The sequence below is a fragment of the Drosophila takahashii genome, chromosome 2R (assembly GCF_030179915.1).
Source record: "Drosophila takahashii strain IR98-3 E-12201 chromosome 2R, DtakHiC1v2, whole genome shotgun sequence".
In the NCBI taxonomy this organism is placed as follows: Eukaryota; Metazoa; Arthropoda; class Insecta; order Diptera; family Drosophilidae; genus Drosophila; species Drosophila takahashii.
In genome coordinates, this window is record NC_091679.1 from 438,249 (window position 1) to 457,755 (window position 19,507).

The 19,507-nt window shown below is 36.7% G+C and overlaps 1 protein-coding gene across 5 annotated transcripts in view; it reads left to right on the forward strand.

Moving 5' to 3' along the window:
• The window catches only part of MFS17 (Major Facilitator Superfamily Transporter 17), a 327,725-nt gene that overhangs the window by 212,214 nt on the left and 96,004 nt on the right, over positions 1-19,507 (forward strand). For 2 of the 5 annotated variants that reach the window (XM_070212613.1, XM_070212614.1), the window contains one exon: positions 13,902-14,206. The exons of the other annotated variants lie outside the window; for them this stretch is intronic. In XM_070212613.1, coding sequence (XP_070068714.1) covers positions 13,902-14,087 — 186 coding nt within the window. In that variant the 3' untranslated portion in view covers positions 14,088-14,206. Of the gene's footprint in view, positions 1-13,901; positions 14,207-19,507 lie in introns of those variants that run through there. 5 annotated transcript variants of the gene reach the window in all.

Genomic DNA, 19,507 nt, shown 5'->3' on the forward strand with positions numbered 1-19,507 from the left:
GGCAAATATATGCTAGTTTTTGGTAACTCTCGTTTTTTTCTTTTGCGCCGTTTGAGAGTGGCACCGTTTTTGCTCCAAGTCTACCTTCATGACGAACTTTTTGTAAAGTATTGTGACGAACTTTTTTTATTCAAGAATTTTAATTGTTATAATATAATATAATATAATATATAATATAATATAAAATATAATAATACCAGATAACATTTACTGCTGCAGTTTTATTGTTGTTTTTAATAGTGACGTCAGTTAAATTTAATTTGAAAAAATTGCACATTGACCATTTTTTTTTTGTAAGTTTGGGTATTATCTTATTACTTCCTTTTTTTCCGTACCGAAAATAACTTTTCCGTAAATTATACATAAAAAATGTATTTTTTTGTTTGTGAAAAGGATGATTTACACCAAACGCTGTGGGACTTGGCTACGTTGAAATTTCGAATCCAAATTTTTCAGAAATATGCTCAGTAAATGTAAGTAACTTTCTGCTTTTACACTTTTAAAAAATATTGATTTTTGGAGTAGTTACATTAAAGAACAAATCGTTCGTCACATTACCCTACAACTTTTGAAAGTGCAAAAAAAGAAGGGTGCACGCCAAACGCTGTGGGATTTGGCTGCATTGGAATTTCGGGATATGCTCAGTAGATGTAAGCAACTTTCTGCGTTTACGCTTTTGAAAAATATTGATTTTAGAAAAGTTACATTCAAAAAACGAATCGTTCGTCACCTTACCCTACACTCCCCTATTGAATTTTTATTTTTAAATGGAGCTACAAAATGAGTCCAGCTCTTTCCAGATCTGGAACCTTTTTTATCTTGTGGAGTACTTAATACTCTTTAAACTCAGTAAGTATAAAAGTGCACTTTTGCGCACTTTCTCTGAAATAAATGTTTTAAGACCTCCATCAAAACATGAATATTTCACGTATTTTTGTATTGTGAATGTCAGTTACGGTGCAATCTTTGCAAAGCCGGTAAGCAACTATCTTTGTTATTAAATATTAATTATTTCAAAATTATGTTTCATCATTGTTTCATTGCAATAACTTTGTTATAAAGGTTTATAGTATTTTTGTTAGAAATTATAATGGTAATAATTATAAAAATAAAATTGCAATTCAAAAATACAAAAATGGAAAACTTTGATATTTTTTTAAAAATTGAATACGTTGCTCTTATTAAAATAAATTTAAAAAAAAAATTTTTTTTCTTTCACGTTTAAGAGAAAACAAATTTTTTTCTTTAAAAAAAGGCGGGACCATGCCTATTCTTTCAAAAAAAATTCCTTTAAATTTAATATAGTAAAATCAAAAAACCGAATTGTTAATTATTGGGTCGTTTTTATGTTATTAATTAATGCCACAAAAAGTGGTCAAATTACCCATAGTGCGATAGTGAGAGAGCGGGAGTGAGTAACTACCGTATAGATGCTTACCGCTCCAAACAGCGTTTGAAAGAAAAGGAGTATGCAATTAAATAAAAACAAGAGAGAACGCTATAGTCGGGTTGGTGTCCCGACTATCTAATACCCGTCACTCGGCTAAAGGGAGATGGATATATAAAATTTTTTGATTGCGTATAACTTTTTAATGAATGGTCCGATTAGAAAAATGTCTTCTACATTTCGATAGGTATAAATATACACAACAAAATTGCATGTATACTTCACGCAAATCTTTAAAGGTGTGGGCGCCAGACACATTTTAAAATCGATAGTGGGCGATTATGGGCGTTAGAGGGGGCGTGGCGCCTGGCTGAAGAAGCCCAAGAATATGTGTGTGAAATCTCAACCTTCTAGCTTTTGTAGTTTCCGAGATCTCAGCGTTCATACAGACAGACAGACGGACATGGCTAGATCGACTCGGCTAGTGACCCTGGTCAAGAATATATATACTTTATGGGGTCGAAGACGCTTCCTTCTAGCTGTTTAATACTTTTGCACGAATTCAAGATACCCTTTTACTCTACGAGTAACGGGTATAACAATAACAACAAACACTGCACAGAGACTGGGCGTACAAACTAATTTAGTTAATGTAAAACACAAAACAATCACTATGCACTCGCGAAGCGGACGGATGTTGTTAGGGACATAAAAAGCTTTATAAATGTAAGAAAAATTGAATTAAATCCCGAAGGTTTTTGGACAAAAAGAACTACTTTATCATATAGCTGCCATAGGAACGATTGAAAAACAAGAAAGGAAGCTAGCTTCGGCCAGCCGAAGCTTATATACCCTTGCAGATCATTCCTATTAATTAACAAATCGCAAAAATGTTCAATTTTCTAATATTTCTCAATAATTTTCCGATCGTTCCTATGGCAGCTATATGATATAGTCGTCCGATTTTGATCAAATTAAAATTGAAATTCGGAAATATTTAAAAAGAGTTATATCCTAGAGTATAAGATAATACAATAAAAACCAAAGAAGCTAGAATTTATTTCCTATTACTTTTCCATTAATTTTCCGATCGTTCCTATGGCAGCTATATGATATAGTAGTCCGATTTTTTAAATAATTAATTCGAAATTCAAAAATATTTAAAAAATAACATCCCCAAAAGTAGAAGGTAATATTTCAAAAAACACCGAAGCTAGAATTTTTTAAAGTTTTTTTCTTCCGATCCTTCCTATAGGAGCTGTAAGATATAGTTGTCCGATCCGGTCGGCTCCGACATATATACTACCTGCAATAGAAAGAAGACTTTTGCGAAAGTTTCGTCCCGATAGCTCAAAAACTGAGAGACTAGTTTGCGTAGAAACAGACAGACGGTCAGACGGACAGACGGACAGACGGACAGACGGACGGACAGACGGACAGACGGACATGGCTAGATCGACTCGTCTTGTGATGCTGATCAAGAATATATATACTTTATGGGGTCGGAAACGTCTCCTTCACTGCGTCGCAAACTTCTGACTGAAATCATAATACCCTCTGCAAGGGTATAACAAGAAAGAAAGCTACCTTCGGCCAGCCGAAGCTTATATACCCTTGTAGATAAAGTAATGCTCACTCGGTGCAGGACGTCTCCTTCACTGCGTTGCAAACATCTAACTGAAATTATAATACCCTCTACAAGGGTATAATTAGTGAGAAATAATAGGAAATTTAACATTTTTGAGATTTGTAAATTAATAGGAATTATCTGCAAGGGTATATAAGCTTCGGCCAGTCGAAGTTGGAAAATTTGTGAGAAATAATAGGAAATTTAACATTTTTGAGATTTGTAAATATGTTGGAAATGCAATTGGCACGGTATTAATCTACATTAACATATCGCATACCGAACTATCGACAGTAAAGTTTAGAATATGTATCTTCTCTAACGAATGTATTGTCTCTTCTTCTGCCCACCACTATCGCAAACGAATATGTAAAACTTAATCCTCTGTATCAATTATCCTAAATAAAACTCTTATTCACTACTCAAGCTAAATTACAACAGGTTATGGGCCGCAGCACCTTCCACTGCGCCAGAAAATAGTTAGCAGAAGATATTGAACAACCAGTGAGATTAAATGGCAAATTTCAATTCGTGGTGAAATTGCCGACGCGCACATACATATGCATGTGCATGAATTTGAGACTTCTGGGGACGAGACTGAAGGCGTCAAATTGGTGACAGAAAAAAAAAGAAGAGTGTTCGTTGCTTGTGTAGCTTCGTGATCTAGTTGTTTGTGTAGCAAAAGTAAACGCAAATTACAAAGAAAAATGAGTATTGCTAGTATACGCAGAGAGCCCTTGGGCAAAGTCAATTTCACCTGGAAAATACAAATGCAGGCCTTGTTAGTGAAGAACGACTCGTGGAAATATGTAAACGGGACTCATTTAAAACCCGAAGAAAACCCCACGCGGTGGATAAACGAAGATGCAAAGGCTAAGTCCGATCTCATTTTGGCCATGTCAACATCGGAACTAAGGCATACAAAAAACTGCGAAACTTCAGACGATGTATGGAAAAAGCTGCATAGCACTTACCAGTCAACCGGGCCAGCCCGTAAAGCCGCACTGTTGAAATCACTGATCCTACTAAAAATGAATGCAGGCGGAGACATGAGAAGTCACATAGATATGTTTTCCGATTTGGTAGACAAAATAAACGAAGTTGATCTCATGAATATTGACGATCTGTTAACCATTTTGCTACTGTACAGCATCCCCGAAGAATATGAACAGTTCCGAATCGCGATCGAAACGCAGGAAAACTTAATATCAACGGAGGCACTTAAAATAAAGTTATTAGACGAATACGAGGCGAGAAACAGAAATCAAAGCGAGTCGACGCCCGGAGCATTATTGGCACACAAGAAGTATAGTAACAACAAAACAAAAGAAGCAAGCACTAATCAAAAGTTTAAGTTAAAATGTTACAACTGCGGAAAAGTCGGTCACCGTGCAGCTGAGTGCAGGTCGAAGCCAATAAAGAAACAGAATGATAGCATATACATCAACGGAGCTTATCATACAATCAGTGATTGCAGTAACTGGTGTCTAGACTCTGAAGCAACGTCACACATGTCCTCACAACAAAATATGTTCGTGAATCTTGAGCCTGCAGGAGGCCCGAAACTCAGACTGGCAAATGATGAGGCTACAGACATAAAAGGATACGGATCCGTGCATTTCTCGCCAAGCAACAAGTTCTCCGCCAGCCTGAAGAACACGCTCTATGTGCCGGATTTAAGGACCAATCTCTTATCGGTCCCAAAAATATGTGATCACGGCTTCAATATTGTGTTCAAGAAGGAGAAAGCTGAAATTATTAGAGCTACCGGAGGAGAAATAGTGTTTACCGCTCCTCGCAAATTGGACTTGTACCAGATAGAAGAAAAACTCGAATGCAGCCAGATCGCTGCAGGTAAGCAAAACAGCATCAAAGAATGGCATGAACGTTTCGGCCATCTTTATGAGCCGGACCTAAAAAACTAATAAGAAAAGGTAAAGTACAAGGAGCCAAAGTAAACCTCAAGGAGACTCTTCCAATTTGCGAAGTATGTATCAAGGAGAAGCAGTCCCAAAAGCCGTTTCCAGTATCAGATTCAAGAGCAAGAGATGTACTAGAACTAATCCACAGCGACGTATGCGGTCCCATGCGTACAAATAGCCATGGCGGCAGCCGCTACTTTTTGACATTCACTGACGATTTCTCAAATTGGTGCGAGCTCTACACTATCAAAACAAAGTCTGAAGTGTTCTAGAAATTCAAGGCATTCAAATACTATGTTACTATCACTATCGGCGAACTGGAGAGAAGATAAAAACAATCAGGTCAGATAACGGTACAGAATACACTAATAATCAGTTCAAAAGTTATCTTGCAGCCGAGGGAATAAATCACGAGTATTCCGTAAAATATACTCCTTAACAAAATGGTACAGCCGAACGTAAGAACCGGACCCTTGTTGAAATGGCTCGCTGCCTGATGTTACAAGCCGCACTTGCTGCGAGCTACTGGGCTAAAGCAGTAAACACAGCTAACTACATAAGAAACCGATGTCCTTCAAGGAGCCTATGTCGAGATACGCCCTTTAAGCTGTGGAACAATCGCATCCCAATTGTAAGGCATATGCAAAAATTTGGTGAAATTGCATATTCACAAATGCGTATTCGTTGGATACTGCACCGAAGCCAAAGCATATAGGCTGTACGATGTGAAAAAACATCGAAAACGTCGTTTTCACAAATCTATTTGGGCACGAGTATAAGTTCGAAGAGTTCATTAAACCTCAGATCGATGTCAACGTTGAGCCGGTAGCAGACAATCAACCAGAAAATTACCAAGATGACAACGAAAGCATCCAACCAGAAGATCCTGAGTCAGAGGACAATGAGCCAGACGATAAACAGCCAGTAAAACGTGGTCCTGGAAGGCCAAGGAAGCTGTTAACGGGTAAACCAGGAAGACCCAGATTAATTTACAATCAAATACTTGCAGACCAGATCGACACACCCAATCAGCAGTTTGAGTCCGACTCAGAAGATGAGTTCTTTGAAACTACTTCACTTGCAACGAATCCAAAGGAACTGACTGCGAGTGCAGCACTTAAAGGTACAAATGCCATCAAATGGAAGGAGGCGTTAATAAACGAGTACAGGTCATTGAAAATGAACAATACCTGGGAAGTTGTTGATCGGCAGAAAAACCATAGGGTTATCGAAACGAAATGGCTACTTCACACAACGCGAAGGCATTGACTATGATGATACCTTCTCCCCAGTGTCCAGAATGAGCTCGATTCGAATTGTAATAGCTCTAGCAGCGGAACTCGGACTGCATCTTCATTAATTTGACTTCAACAGCGCCTATTTGAGTGGATATATTGAGGAAGAACTTTACATCAGCGTCCCACCTGAATTCCAAGAAATCTTGACAGCCAAAGAGAAAAAAGTGTATGGACCTGAAAAAGTGAGTAAGCTAAAAAAGGCTCTATATGGCCTAAAGCAGAGTGGACGCCAGTGGTACAAAAAGCTAGATAGTAAACTCAAAGAACTGAACCTTAAGCCACTCGCCGCCGACAAATGCGTGTACCTGAAAAATCGTATCGCTTTATGTAGATGACCTCATAATCGCGACCAATAACACCCAAATGCTTTTACAATTAAAGCGCGAATTGTCCAACAAGTTCCAGATTAAAGATTTGGGTAAACTATCGTATTGCTTGGGCATCGAGTTTAAACAAAACAAAGAGAAAACAGAATTTACCATGGGTCAGACCAAATATATCGCAGATATTCTCAAATGGTTCAAAAATGAACAAAACGGAATCCTGATCGTATCGCTTTATGTAGATGACCTCATAATCGCGACCAATAACACCCAAATGCTTTTACAATTGAAGCGCAAATTGTCCAACAAGTTCCAGATTAAAGATTTGGGTAAACTATCGTATTGCTTGGGCATCGAGTTTAAACAAAACTAAGAGAAAACAGAATTTACCATGGGTCAGCCCAAATATATCGCAGATATTCTCAAACGGTTCAATATGGAGAATTGTAAGCCCGTAAATACACCAAAGAAATTGTCAACTGAAATGTGTCCAAAAACCGAAGACGAGAAAGAAGATGTTTTCAACGTGCCGTATCAGAGTTTAGTAGGAGCACTAATGTGGTTGGCAGTGTCAACGCGCCCTGATATTGCATTTGCAGTGAGTGCACTAAGTCAATACAATACAAACTTTGGAAAACAACATTGGATTGCTGCGAAAAGGGTATTACGTTACCTAAAAGGCACTCAGAACTATTGCCTGATTTACAAATGAAGTGGCAAAGACCTTGTAGGCTACGCCGATGCTGACTGGGCCGCCAATATTAATGATCGCAGATCTTTTTCAGGTTTTGCTTTTAAGTTCGCAGCAACGGACGTTTGCATTGTCAAGCACAGAAGCAGAGTACATGGCTCTGTCTGACTCATCAAAGGAAGCTGTTCACCTTAGAAGCTTTCTACAAGAAGTTTTGGGCCAACTGAAGACGACCATCATCTACAACGACAATCAAGGAGCTGGCCAACTTACACGCAACCCCGTGTTCCACAAACGCACCAAGCATGTTGACATCCGCCACCATTTTATCCGAGAGCTTGTTGATGCGGTTATTCCACTACATTGTTTGGCTCATTCATTAGAGCATTCATTGGAGGCTTAGAAAGGGACAAATATATATGCTATTTTTGGGATTTGTTTGGATAAGATGGCATGGTCACTTCAAATTTAGACGTTAAATTTAAACTTTATAATTCAAATAACTTTGACTGGTTAAATCATTAAGGTTGAAGGCTGTAAAATTAATAGTGTGTGTTGCCAAAAAATCAGACACTTTTACCAAGTTTTTAAATTGTTTTGGGCTGTTTAAAGTACATCTGTAATTGTTTTTAATACCCGGCATTAATTTTTAGGAAGGCAATTTTATATAAATTTATAGACGCAGTTATGTCTTTATATAGAAATATGCGAGTTATTTTTAGTTGGCAACGGAGTAATTAGGCCACTAAAATAATTTTTGTATTGTTCATATTTGTTTATAGCACCTTATTAGACGCAAAAGGTTTGGCAATTCAACCAAAAAAAATCAAATCAATTTTTATTATTGATCCCATTTCACAGTAGCCCTAATAAAAGAGCAAAATTGTACTTTTTAGATTCAATTTTGCTCATTGCTCATTGGTTCAGGTAGTACCGTATTGAGGCATTTTACAATACCAAAAAAAAACAAGAGAGAACGCTATAGTCGGGTGCCCCGACTATCAGATACCCGTTACTCAGCTAAAGAAAGTGCGAAGGAGATGGAGATAAAAACTTTAATCCGCCGTAACTTTTTAACGAATGTTCCGATTTAAAAAATTTCTTCTACATTTCGATAGGTATTCATAAACACAATAAAACTGCATTTTTACTTTTCCGAAATATTGAAATTTTTAAAATCGTATATAAGCGATTGTGGGCGTTAGAGGGGGCGTGGCACCCTTTTGAAACAAACTTGCGCTGCGTAGGAACTCCTAGAATCTGCATGCAAAATGTCAATCTTCTAGCTTTTATAGTTTCCGAGATCTCAGCGTTCATACAGACAGACAGACGGACAGACGGACAGACGGACAGACAGACGGACAGACGGACATGGCTAGATCGACTGGGCTAGTGATCCTGATCAAGAATATATATAGTTTATAGGGTCGGAAACGCTTCCTTCTACCTGTTACATACTTTTGCACGAATCTAGTATACCTTTTACTCTACGAGTAACGGGTATAAATACCAAAAGTGCCCATCGGTTTTTACAATTTGCTCATTGATTGCTTATTGCAGCCGACATATATCTGTCTTGCTCGCACCTACGTAAAATTGTATATGCTAAGAAAAAATTGCACTAATGAATGACCCGAACAATGTAGTGGAATAACCGCATGAAGAAGGAACTATTTCAGTGAACTACATTCCAACCACCGAGATGCCAGCAGACATATTGACAAAGGGACTCGGTGCTTCAAAACACAATACTTGCAAGACAGCCTTGGATATACGTCCAGTCGATCAGCGCCTTACCAATTGAGGGGAAGTATTGGAAATGCAATTGGCACGGTATTAATCTACATTAACATTTCGCATACCGAACTATCGACAGTAAAGTCACAGTATAATGTATCTTCTCTAACGAAAGTATTGTCTCTTCTTCTGCCCACCACTATCGCAAACGAATGTGTAAAACTTAATCCTCTGTATCAATTATCCTTAATAAAACTATTATTCACTACTCAAGCTAAATTACAACAAAATTAATAGGAATTATCTGCAAGGGTATATAAGCTTCGGCCAGCTTGGAAAATTAGTAACAAATAATAGGAAATTTAACATTTTTGAGATTTGTAAATTAATGGGAAATATCTGCAAGGGTATATAAGCTTCGTCTGGCCGAAGCTAGCTTCCTTTCTTGTTTTTTATGAAATTCGAGCTGGTGTTATAGCGTCAGCTGCAGCAGATCGCAGACGCTCTCTGTATGCTTTACTTCTTTCTTGCATCTTAATTGATGTCACGGAAATGATTTCGGCTTAAAAATTCGTATTCTTACACAAGCAAGCTTAGATTTACTTTAGATTTAACTCTCTCAACTTTATGCGAGCGCATGTTGCAACCAAAGAGTGTAAGTGCATAATTTCGTTTGCTTATAAACTTACACAGCTATTCTCTTTTAAAACGTTATTTGTGCCAGTCTCTATCTAGCTATCTCTGTCTATCGCTTAAGAGAGACAGACAGATAAACATATTTATTCGCACCATGTGCGAGCGCGCTCAGAGCGAAGATAGGAAAAAAGTGGACAACGAGAACGTTCGTCAGCGTTGAAGAAAATAATGGGAGATGCACGATTTTCGTGACGGTCATGAATCATGAATCGGTTTTACTCTGTCCCCGAAAATCTGTAACGCGCCTAAAGAAGTTTCACTTTAAAAAGTTTCGATTTGACCTTAATTGGCCTGTCACGTTTTACGTGGAATGAGCCTTATACTATTTTCGAATCTGATGACCACATGGGCCTTGACCTCCGTATTTGTTAAAGAAATGGAACCTAATTCACCCTCTAAATCCTGGAACTTCTGTTCAAGGTTCTGGGCCTGTCTGTTCAACGCTGTCTGAGCTGCAGCGCGTACATTTCAGAAATATCGCATTTCGACATATTGATACTGTTCCTAATATAGCCTGTGCTTTCGTAAGTCTGTGATTTCTTTATTTTGATTCCTATAACTTTCTAGTTCCTCGTCACTACTGTCTGTGTCCTTTCCTTGGGTAACCTGTTTAACTTGGACTGCACAGGCTCACACTTGCTAAGGTCGGCATCATACGCTGTTGCATCCAAGCATCCAACAGCTCTACATATTTTCAAAGGCCAGTGTCCGCCGCAATCCCACACAGAATTTTATTCTTCTCAGCGCGTGTTAGAAGTGGAGAACAATCGATATTGGGCGCCATCGTTATCGACGATAGTTTATTTCAAACCATCGATAGTGTCGATAGTGCCATCAATAGAAAAGCCCAACAAAAAAATTTTTTTAGCAAATATAATAAAATGACGCTTTATTTTAACTAAGTTATGAAGTTAGCTTAACTTAAAAATCGCAAAAATTTTAAATTTCGTATTCTTTAGACATTATTTTTTCTATACTTCCCTATCCGATTTTTGTTAAATTTAGTTCGAAATATTCAAAAAAATCATATTCTAGAGTAGAAGAGAATACAATAAAAAGCAACGGAGCTATAATTTGTTTCCAATTAATTTCCCATTATTTTTTCGATCGTTTCTATGGCAGCTATGTGATATAGTCGTCCGATTTTGATAAAATTTAAATTTTAATTCGGAAGTATTTCAAAAGAGTCATATTCTAGAGAAGAAGAGAATACAATAAAAACTAAAGAAGCTGAAATTTATTTCCTATTACTTTCCCATTTCCCATTTTGTAATCTGTAAGATATAGTTATCCGTTCCGGTCGGTTTATATACTACCTGCAATAGAAAGAACTTTTCGGAAAGTTTCAAGCCTCTAGCTTTAAAACTGGGAGACTGGTTTGCGTAGAAACGGACAGACAGACGGACGGACACACGGACATGGCTAGATCGACTCGTCTAGTGACGCTGATCAAGAATATATATAATCTTTGGGGGCGGAAACGTATCCGTGACTGCGTTGCCAACTTCTGACTGAAATCATAATACCCTCTGCAAGGGTATAATAAAAGAATGAAACTAATACAATAAAGTATGCTTTATTCCAGCCAAGAGTTGCGATTTAAGAACAAGAGAATGTAATTGGCCGGGTTGGCCTCTCCGATATTATTTGGGCCGCCTTTCTGAATGTTCTTTAAGACTCCACGGACGTAGCCGGAATGCAAAGATATTTGGCGAAAAGGATTTCAAATGGCAGGAATGTAGGATGCGCACTATCGATGGCACCATCGATAATGGATGGGCCACTACCGAAGGCGGCTTGATAGTGGCAAACCATCCATAGTGGCGATAGTGCCATCGATAGTTCTCCACCTCGACCATCCGCTATGGAAATGCCACCGTTTTATGCGGCTTAGTTCTGAGAAACGGCTCCAGGCTTGGCGCACGATCATTCCGAAGACTGCGTATTTGCGTATACGTCACTTATACACATATATATACATATATATAGATTTGTATGGGGCCTAAACAAAAGATTAATCGTATAGGGGGGAGCGTAATCTTTAAAGAATTCTTGGCGAACAAAATTAGGGTCTAAAACAGCGGTCGGCAGCGCCCTATTAAGTGAGCATAGGGTTTTGTTCTGCCGACGCGCTGCTCGCACACGTATAACGTAGAACAGAGGTCTGGACACACACTCTGATGATCTGCCCAGTGCAATTTACTCATACAAATATTAAACAAAATGTTATTGTATGTGTGTGCCGACCGCTGGTCTAAAATGACAATTGATTGGGTTTATAAAAAAATGTTTAACTACCACTTAGAAAATGATAAAGCATCAGAAATAAATAAAGAATTTAATTATTTTGAAAATTTGTTTTGAAAGCATTTATAGCTTAAAGAAAGATATGTCGTCTTTTGATAATAATTTCTTAAAAAATTCCTAGAATTTTTTGAGTTTGAGGCTTGAAAGATAAAGAAGAGCACTTTTCAAATATTTAAAAAATGATAAAGCATCAGAAATAAATCAAGAATTTAATTATTTTGAATAATTTTTTGAAAGCATTTATAGCTTAAAGAAAGATATGTCGTCTTTTAATCAGGGCTGTGAACCCATATTATTTTTGCATGGGTTCGGTTCGGGGTTCAAACCTAATCGATAGATAATGTTCCGGTTTGCGAACCGGTTCAATGATGAGCCGGAGAAGGGTTCAGGTTCGAACCAGGGTTCAAAAATTTTTTTTTAATGAAATAATAAAGTCAACATTTATTTCCATGTATTTTCATTGAAATATGTACCATAACATTAAGACTTATAAGTAAAGGTACTAGATTTATGATTTATAAAGTGTTTACCAGATCATGTAATTTTAATGTGGGCATACTGCGAAAAGTTTTAGAAGATGATAGTTATATATTATTAGATTGTTTGAGTTAGATGCAGTCATTGCATAGCCAAACAAATTTGCGCATTTTTATTTCCCTTAGTAAATAAACTCTATTTTAATATGATCAGAAACCCCCCACACTGTTGAATAAAAAAACACGAACACACAAAATAAATTTTTCGTGAACCGAATATCAAAAAAAAAAATTTCCGGCTCGGTTCCGGTTCAATTATAAAAAAATTCGGGGCTCCGGTTTACGGTTCGGTTCGTTTTCTAAAAAAAGTGAACCACTCCGGTTCGGAGTGGTTCAGCTCCGGAGTGGTTCACAGCCCGGCTTTTAATAATAATTTCTTTAAAAAATTCCTAAAATTTTTTGAGTTTGAGACTTGAAAGATAAAGAAGAGCACTTTTCAAATATTTTGACTGAATGCATTTTGATAAGAATCCATTCGTCTGTTAAATATGTTCAAAGTTAAGAGGAAACCCCATTTCGATAGGTATTGATAAACACAATAAAACTGCATTTTTACTCTTCCGAAATCTTTAAAGGTGTTTTTGCCAGACACCTTTTAAAATCGTTTAAGGCTAGTGTGGGCCTTAGAAGGGGCGTGGCCTTCGGCTGAAACAAACATGCGCTGTGTAGGAACCTCAAGAATATGTGTGATTAGTCCCAACCTTCTAGCTTTTGTAGTTTCCGAGATCCCAGCGTTCATACAGACGGACAGACGGAGATGACTATATCGACTCGGCTATTGACCCTGATCAATAATATATACTACTTTTGTAGTTTTCGAGATCCCAGCGTTCGGACAAACGGAGATGGCTATATCGACTCGGCTAATGACCCTGATCAATAACACAGTGCAACATGAAAAATGTAACCGCAATTCTGATTTGATGGGCGGAAAGAACTCATCGAAATAAGCTAAAACCCATTTGGGTTTCTCTGTCATTTGTCAATTTTGTTCCTTGGGTTCATAGCTACATAATCACTGAAGACTTGATAGTAAAATTTTAATCGGTTCACAAGATATGGCCGTTACAAATAAATTTTGTATGTAAAACTTTAACTCGCTATAATAGGTAAACGCGAGCTAAGCCAAAGAAACCCAAATGGGTTTTAGCTTATTTCGATGAGTTCTTTCCGCCAATGAAATCAGAATTGCGGTTACATTTTATAACCCTAAAAATGTTGCACAGTGTAATATATACTTTATAGGGTCGGAAACTCTGCCTTCTACCTGTTACATACTTTTGCACGAATATAATACACCCCTTTACTCTACGATAGATAAATAATATAATTAACTTTATGTACAAAGAAACTACTATATATATATTTATTTTTTAGGACTCCATTGATCAGTGGCGAAGCGTCTTTGCAGTAGCCGCCGTTATTTCAATATTGACGTATCTTGTTTATCAAATTTTCGGGACCGCCGAAGTACAATCCTGGAATAAAGAGCTACCTGCACATGACGATTTAGCAGAAGGAAAGATTTTATCAAAACCCAAGGAATCTATTGTATCAACTTAAAGAAACGTACTTAAAATAATGTCCTGTACAGAACATATTTAATATTATGTTTCAAAATTGTTGTATTATCCATATGATCCATATGTCTCAATAAATTATCAGGCTGGTTTTAAATTATATTTAAAAGGAATTAGAGCAACCTAGGGACCCTGGTTGCTTCCGTCGGTATAGGACCAGAAAAAATTCATTCATTTTCATTAATATATTTTATAACATACATATTATTGACTGGGGCCGATGAGGCAGACAGACGGGAATGTGTAAGGTGGTATCAACGCAAGAGCTGTTCTCTTTTATCTAGCTATCTCTGTCTATCGCTTAAGAGAGACAGACAGATAAACATATTTATTCGCACCATGTGCGAGCGCGCTCAGAGCGAAGAGAGGAAAAAAGTGGACAACGAGAACGTTCGTCAGCGTTGAAGAAAATAACGGGAGATGCACGATTTTCGTGACGGTCATGAATCTTGAATCGGTTTTACTCTGTCCTCGAAAATCTGTAACGCGCCTAAAGAAGTTTCACTTCAAAAAGTTTCGATCATTTCTGAGATTTGACCTTAATTGACCTGTCACGTTTTACGTGAAATGAGCCTTATACTATTTTCGAATCTGATGACCACATGGGCCTTGACCTCCGTATTTGTTAAAGAAATGGAACCTAATTTACCCTCCAAATCCTGGAACTTCTGTTCAAGGTTCTGGGCCTGTCTATTCAACGCTGTCTGAGCTGCAGCGCGTACATTTCAGAAATATCGCATTTCGACATATTGATACTGTTCCTAATATAGCCTGTGCTTTCGTAAGTCTGTGATTTCTTTATTTTGATTCCTATAACATTCTATTTCCTCGTCACTACTGTCTGCGTCCTTTCCTTGGGTAACCTGTTTAACCTGGACTGCACAGGCTCACACTTGCTAAGGTCGGCATCATACGCTGTTGCATCCAAGCATCCAACAGCTCTCTTCAAAGGCCAGTGTCCGCCTCAATCCCATACAGAATTTTATTCTTCTCAGCGCGTGTTAGAAGTGGATTACAATCGATAGTGGGCGTCATCGATATTCGACGATAGTTTATTTCAAACCATCGATAGTGTCGATAGTGCCATCGATAGAAAAGCCCAACAAAAAAATTTTTTTTAGCAAATATAATAAAATGGCCCTTTAATTTAACTAAGTTATGATTTAAAAACAAGAAAGGAAGCTAGCTTTGGCCAGCCGAAGCTTATATACCCTTGCACTATTAACTTAAAAATCGTAAAAATGTTAAATTTCGTATTCTTTAGACATTATTTTTTCTATACTTCCCTATCCGATTTTTGTTAAATTTAGTTCGAAATATTCAAAAAAATCATATTCTAGAGTACAATAAAAAGCAACGGAGCTATAACACTATGCAGCATCAAAAATTAACCTCAATAAATGGTATATTTTTGGATTCGTTACGAATTCCCAAGTTAAACTGCGTTTTCCAAAGAGTTCCCCGACGCAAGGATTCTTAGCAAAAGGACCTCAAAGTTCGAAAAATGCTGAAATTGACCAACTTTGCGGAGCTCACAGAGGCAAATGGATGTATGGCTTGGTTCGAAGTTAAAGTTTTTTAAAAGATACACCCTTTATCTTTCAAACCCCATACATAAAATAATTTTAGGATTTTTTTTAAGGCAGAAATAAATTCCAAAAAACAACTGAAAAACATACAGCTGCGGTCAAAATAGTAGCAGTGTTGCCGCCTTGTGTTTTTAAAAGTTTCATGTTGTAATTTTTTCTTATCCAATTAGTCTAATAGTAAAATTATAATCATACAATATTACCAGGAAAAGATCAATTACAACAACAAACTTTTAAATACACAGGGCGGCAACACTACAACCATTTTGACCGCAGCTGTATACTTTTATGTTTTTTGACTATGTTTTCTAGAATTTGTTTCTGCCTTAAAAAAAATCTTAAACATTTTTTAAGTATGGGGTTTAAAAGATAAAGGGTGTATCTTTTAAAAAACTTTAACATCGAATCAAACCATGCATCCATTTGCCTCTGAGAGCTCCGCAAAGTTGACCAATTTCAGCATTTTCCGAACTTTGAGGTCCTTTTGCTAAGAATCCTTGCGTCGGGGAACTTTTTGGAAAACGCAGTTTAACTTGGGAATTCGTAACGAATTAAAAAATATAGCATCCATCGAGGTAAATTTAAAAAGCACTAAAAATGCTGCACAGTGTAATTTGTTTCCAATTAATTTCCCATTATTTTTTCGATCTTTTCTATGGAAGCTATGTGATATAGTCGTCCGATTTTGATAAAATTTAAATTTTAACTCGGAAATATTTTAAAAAGAGTCATATTCTAGAGAAGAGGAGAATACAATAAAAACCAAAGAAGCTGAAATTTATTTCCTATTACTTTCCCATTAATTTTCCAATCGTTCCCATGGCAGTTATATGATATAGTACGATTTTTTTAAATGTTTAATTCGAAATTCAGAAATATTTAAAAAATAATATTCCCAAGAATAGAAGGTAATATTTCAAAAAACACAGAAGCTAGAATTTTTTAACGTTTTTTGTAATGTATAAGATATAGTTATCCGATCCGGTCGGTTTATATACTACCTGCAATAGAAAGAACTTTTGGGAAAGTTTCAAGCCTCTAGCTTTAAAACTGGGAGACTGGTTTTCGTAGAAACGGAAAGACAGACGGACGGACAGACGGACGGACAGACGGATATGGCTAGATCGACTCGTCTAGTGACGCTGATCAAGAATATATATACTTTTTGGGGGCGGAAACGTCTCCGTGACTGCGTTGCAAACTTCTGACTGAAATCATAATACCCTCTGCAAGGGTATAATAAAAGAATGAAACTAATACAATAAAGTATGCTTTATTCCAGCCAAGAGTTGCGATTTAAAAACAAGAGAATGTTAATAGGCCGGGTTGGCCTCTCCGATATTATTTGGGCCGCCTTTATGAATGTTCTTTAAGACTCCACGGACGTAGCCGGAATGCAAAGATATTTGGCGAAAAGGATTTCAAATGGCAGGAATGTAGGATGCGCACTATCGATGGCACCATCGATAATGGATGGGCCACTACCGAAGGCGGCTTGATAGTGGCAAACCATCCATAGTGGCGATAGTGCCATCGATAGTTCTCCACCTCGACCATCCGCTATGGAAATGCCACCGTTTTATGCGGCTTAGTTCTGAGAAACGGCTCCAGGCTTGGCGCACGATCATTCCGAAGACTGCGTATTTGCGTATACGTCACTTATACACATATATATACATATATATAGATTTGTATGGGGCCTAAAAAAAAGATTAATCGTATAGGGGGGAAAGTAATCTTTAAAGAATTCTTGGCGAACAAAATTAGGGTCTAAAATGACACATGATTGGGTTTATAAAAAAATGTTTAATTACCACTTAGAAAATGATAAAGCATCAGAAATAAATAAAGAATTTAATTATTTTGAAAATTTGTTTTGAAAGCATTTATAGCTTAAAGAAAGATATGTCGTCTTTTGATAATAATTTCTTAAAAAATTCCTAGAATTTTTTGAGTTTGAGGCTTGAAAGATAAAGAAGAGCACTTTTCAAATATTTAGAAAATGATAAAGCATCAGAAATAAATAAAGAATTTAATTATTTTGAATAATTTTTTGAAAGCATTTATAGCTTAAAGAAAGATATGTCGTCTTTTGATAATAATTTCTTTAAAATAGTCCTAAAATTTTTTGAGTTTGAGACTTGAAAGATAAAGAAAAGCACTTTTCAAATATTTTGGCTGCATAACAAATTAAGAATCCACTCGTCTGTAAAATAGGTTCAAAGTTAAGAGAAAACCATTTCGATAGGTATTGATAAACACAATAAAACTGCATTTTTACTTTTCCGAAATCTTTAAAAACATTAATTAAAATAAATCTTGAACATGTAATTGTTCACGAATATGTAAACAAGCGCCTTCAACCAATGGTTCAAAAAACTAAATAATTCTTTTTCTCTACACTACCAGAACGTTCGCAGTTTATTGGGCAAACTTAGTAAACTGCACGTGAACAGTGTCTCCTTTAATGCCAATGTGATTGCTTTTACCGAAACGTGGCTTAATTCTTCTGTGTCTGACTGCGAAATATTTGCCGGTAATTATGTTATCTATAGATGTGACCGCTCAGTGCGTCTTGGCAGTGGTGTTCTCATTGCCGTCAAGTCCAACCTTGTCTCTCAACGTATTCCGATAACACAGGCCGACAAAATGTGACATGGGTCGATGTCCAGGCCTGCCACCATTTTATTTCGATAAATGAGGGTTTTCTAAGCATAAGTTGCCACTACGCCTATAGTCCATCAGCTCTGGTATTTGCGGTATCTTTAATTTAAGAAAATCACAAAATTTTTTCGGCTTTTGGGATATATCTTCAAGAGTGGTCAACCAATTTTGGTAATCTTTTCGGAATTAAATAGTTACATGTCTGTTTTATACGGTCGTTTTGGAAAATTCAATCCAACTCAACCACAAGAGGAGGTGGGCGCATTCAAAATTTTAAAGTCACAGCAAATTTTAAAAATCTTCATTTGTGAACAGCGTTTAAAAATTAAATAAAAATATTTTCTTCTACGATGCATTTTTGATCCAAAGACACCTTATGTCCTTAATTTTTAGGACACTCATCTGGTTTTTGTGAATTGTTTTGAAATTTTTAAAATTGGTTTTCTTCCTTCCTTCACAGTGACGATTCACAAACAGTGCCCAAACCTGTCACAATTTTAAATAACATAATTCTAAACGATCTAAGTAGTTTTGCTTTGAATATAAGCACATGAGCGTAGCCTACTATTATTTGGGGGCTGAAATGCCTGAAGTGTAATCCCCCTCCAGCTTTTAACTTACGCCCATGTATAAATATTTTTAAAGCAAGGGTTACTTGTGCTCAAAAATAGTTATGCGTTACGTAAAATAGTGACAGGTTTGGGCACTGTTTGTGAATTGTCACTGTGAAGGAAGTAAGAAAAACTTTTTTAAAAATTCCAAAACAATTCACAAAAACCTGATGAGTGTCCTAAACAGTAAGGACATAAGGTGTCTTTGGATCAAAAATGCATTGTAGAAGAAAATATTTTTATTTAATTTTTAAACGCTGTTCACAAATGAAGATTTTTAAACTTTGCTGTGACTTTGAAATTTTGAATGCGCCCACCTCCTCTTGTGGTTGAGTTGGATTGAATTTTCCAAAACGACCGTATAAAACAGACATGTAACTATTTAATTCCGAAAAGATTACCAAAATTGGTTGACCACTCTTGAAGATATATCCCAAAAGCCGAAAAAATTTTGTGATTTTCTTAAATTAAAGATACCGCAAATACCAGAGCTGATGGACTATAGGCGTAGTGGCAACTTATGTTTAGAAAAGCCTTAT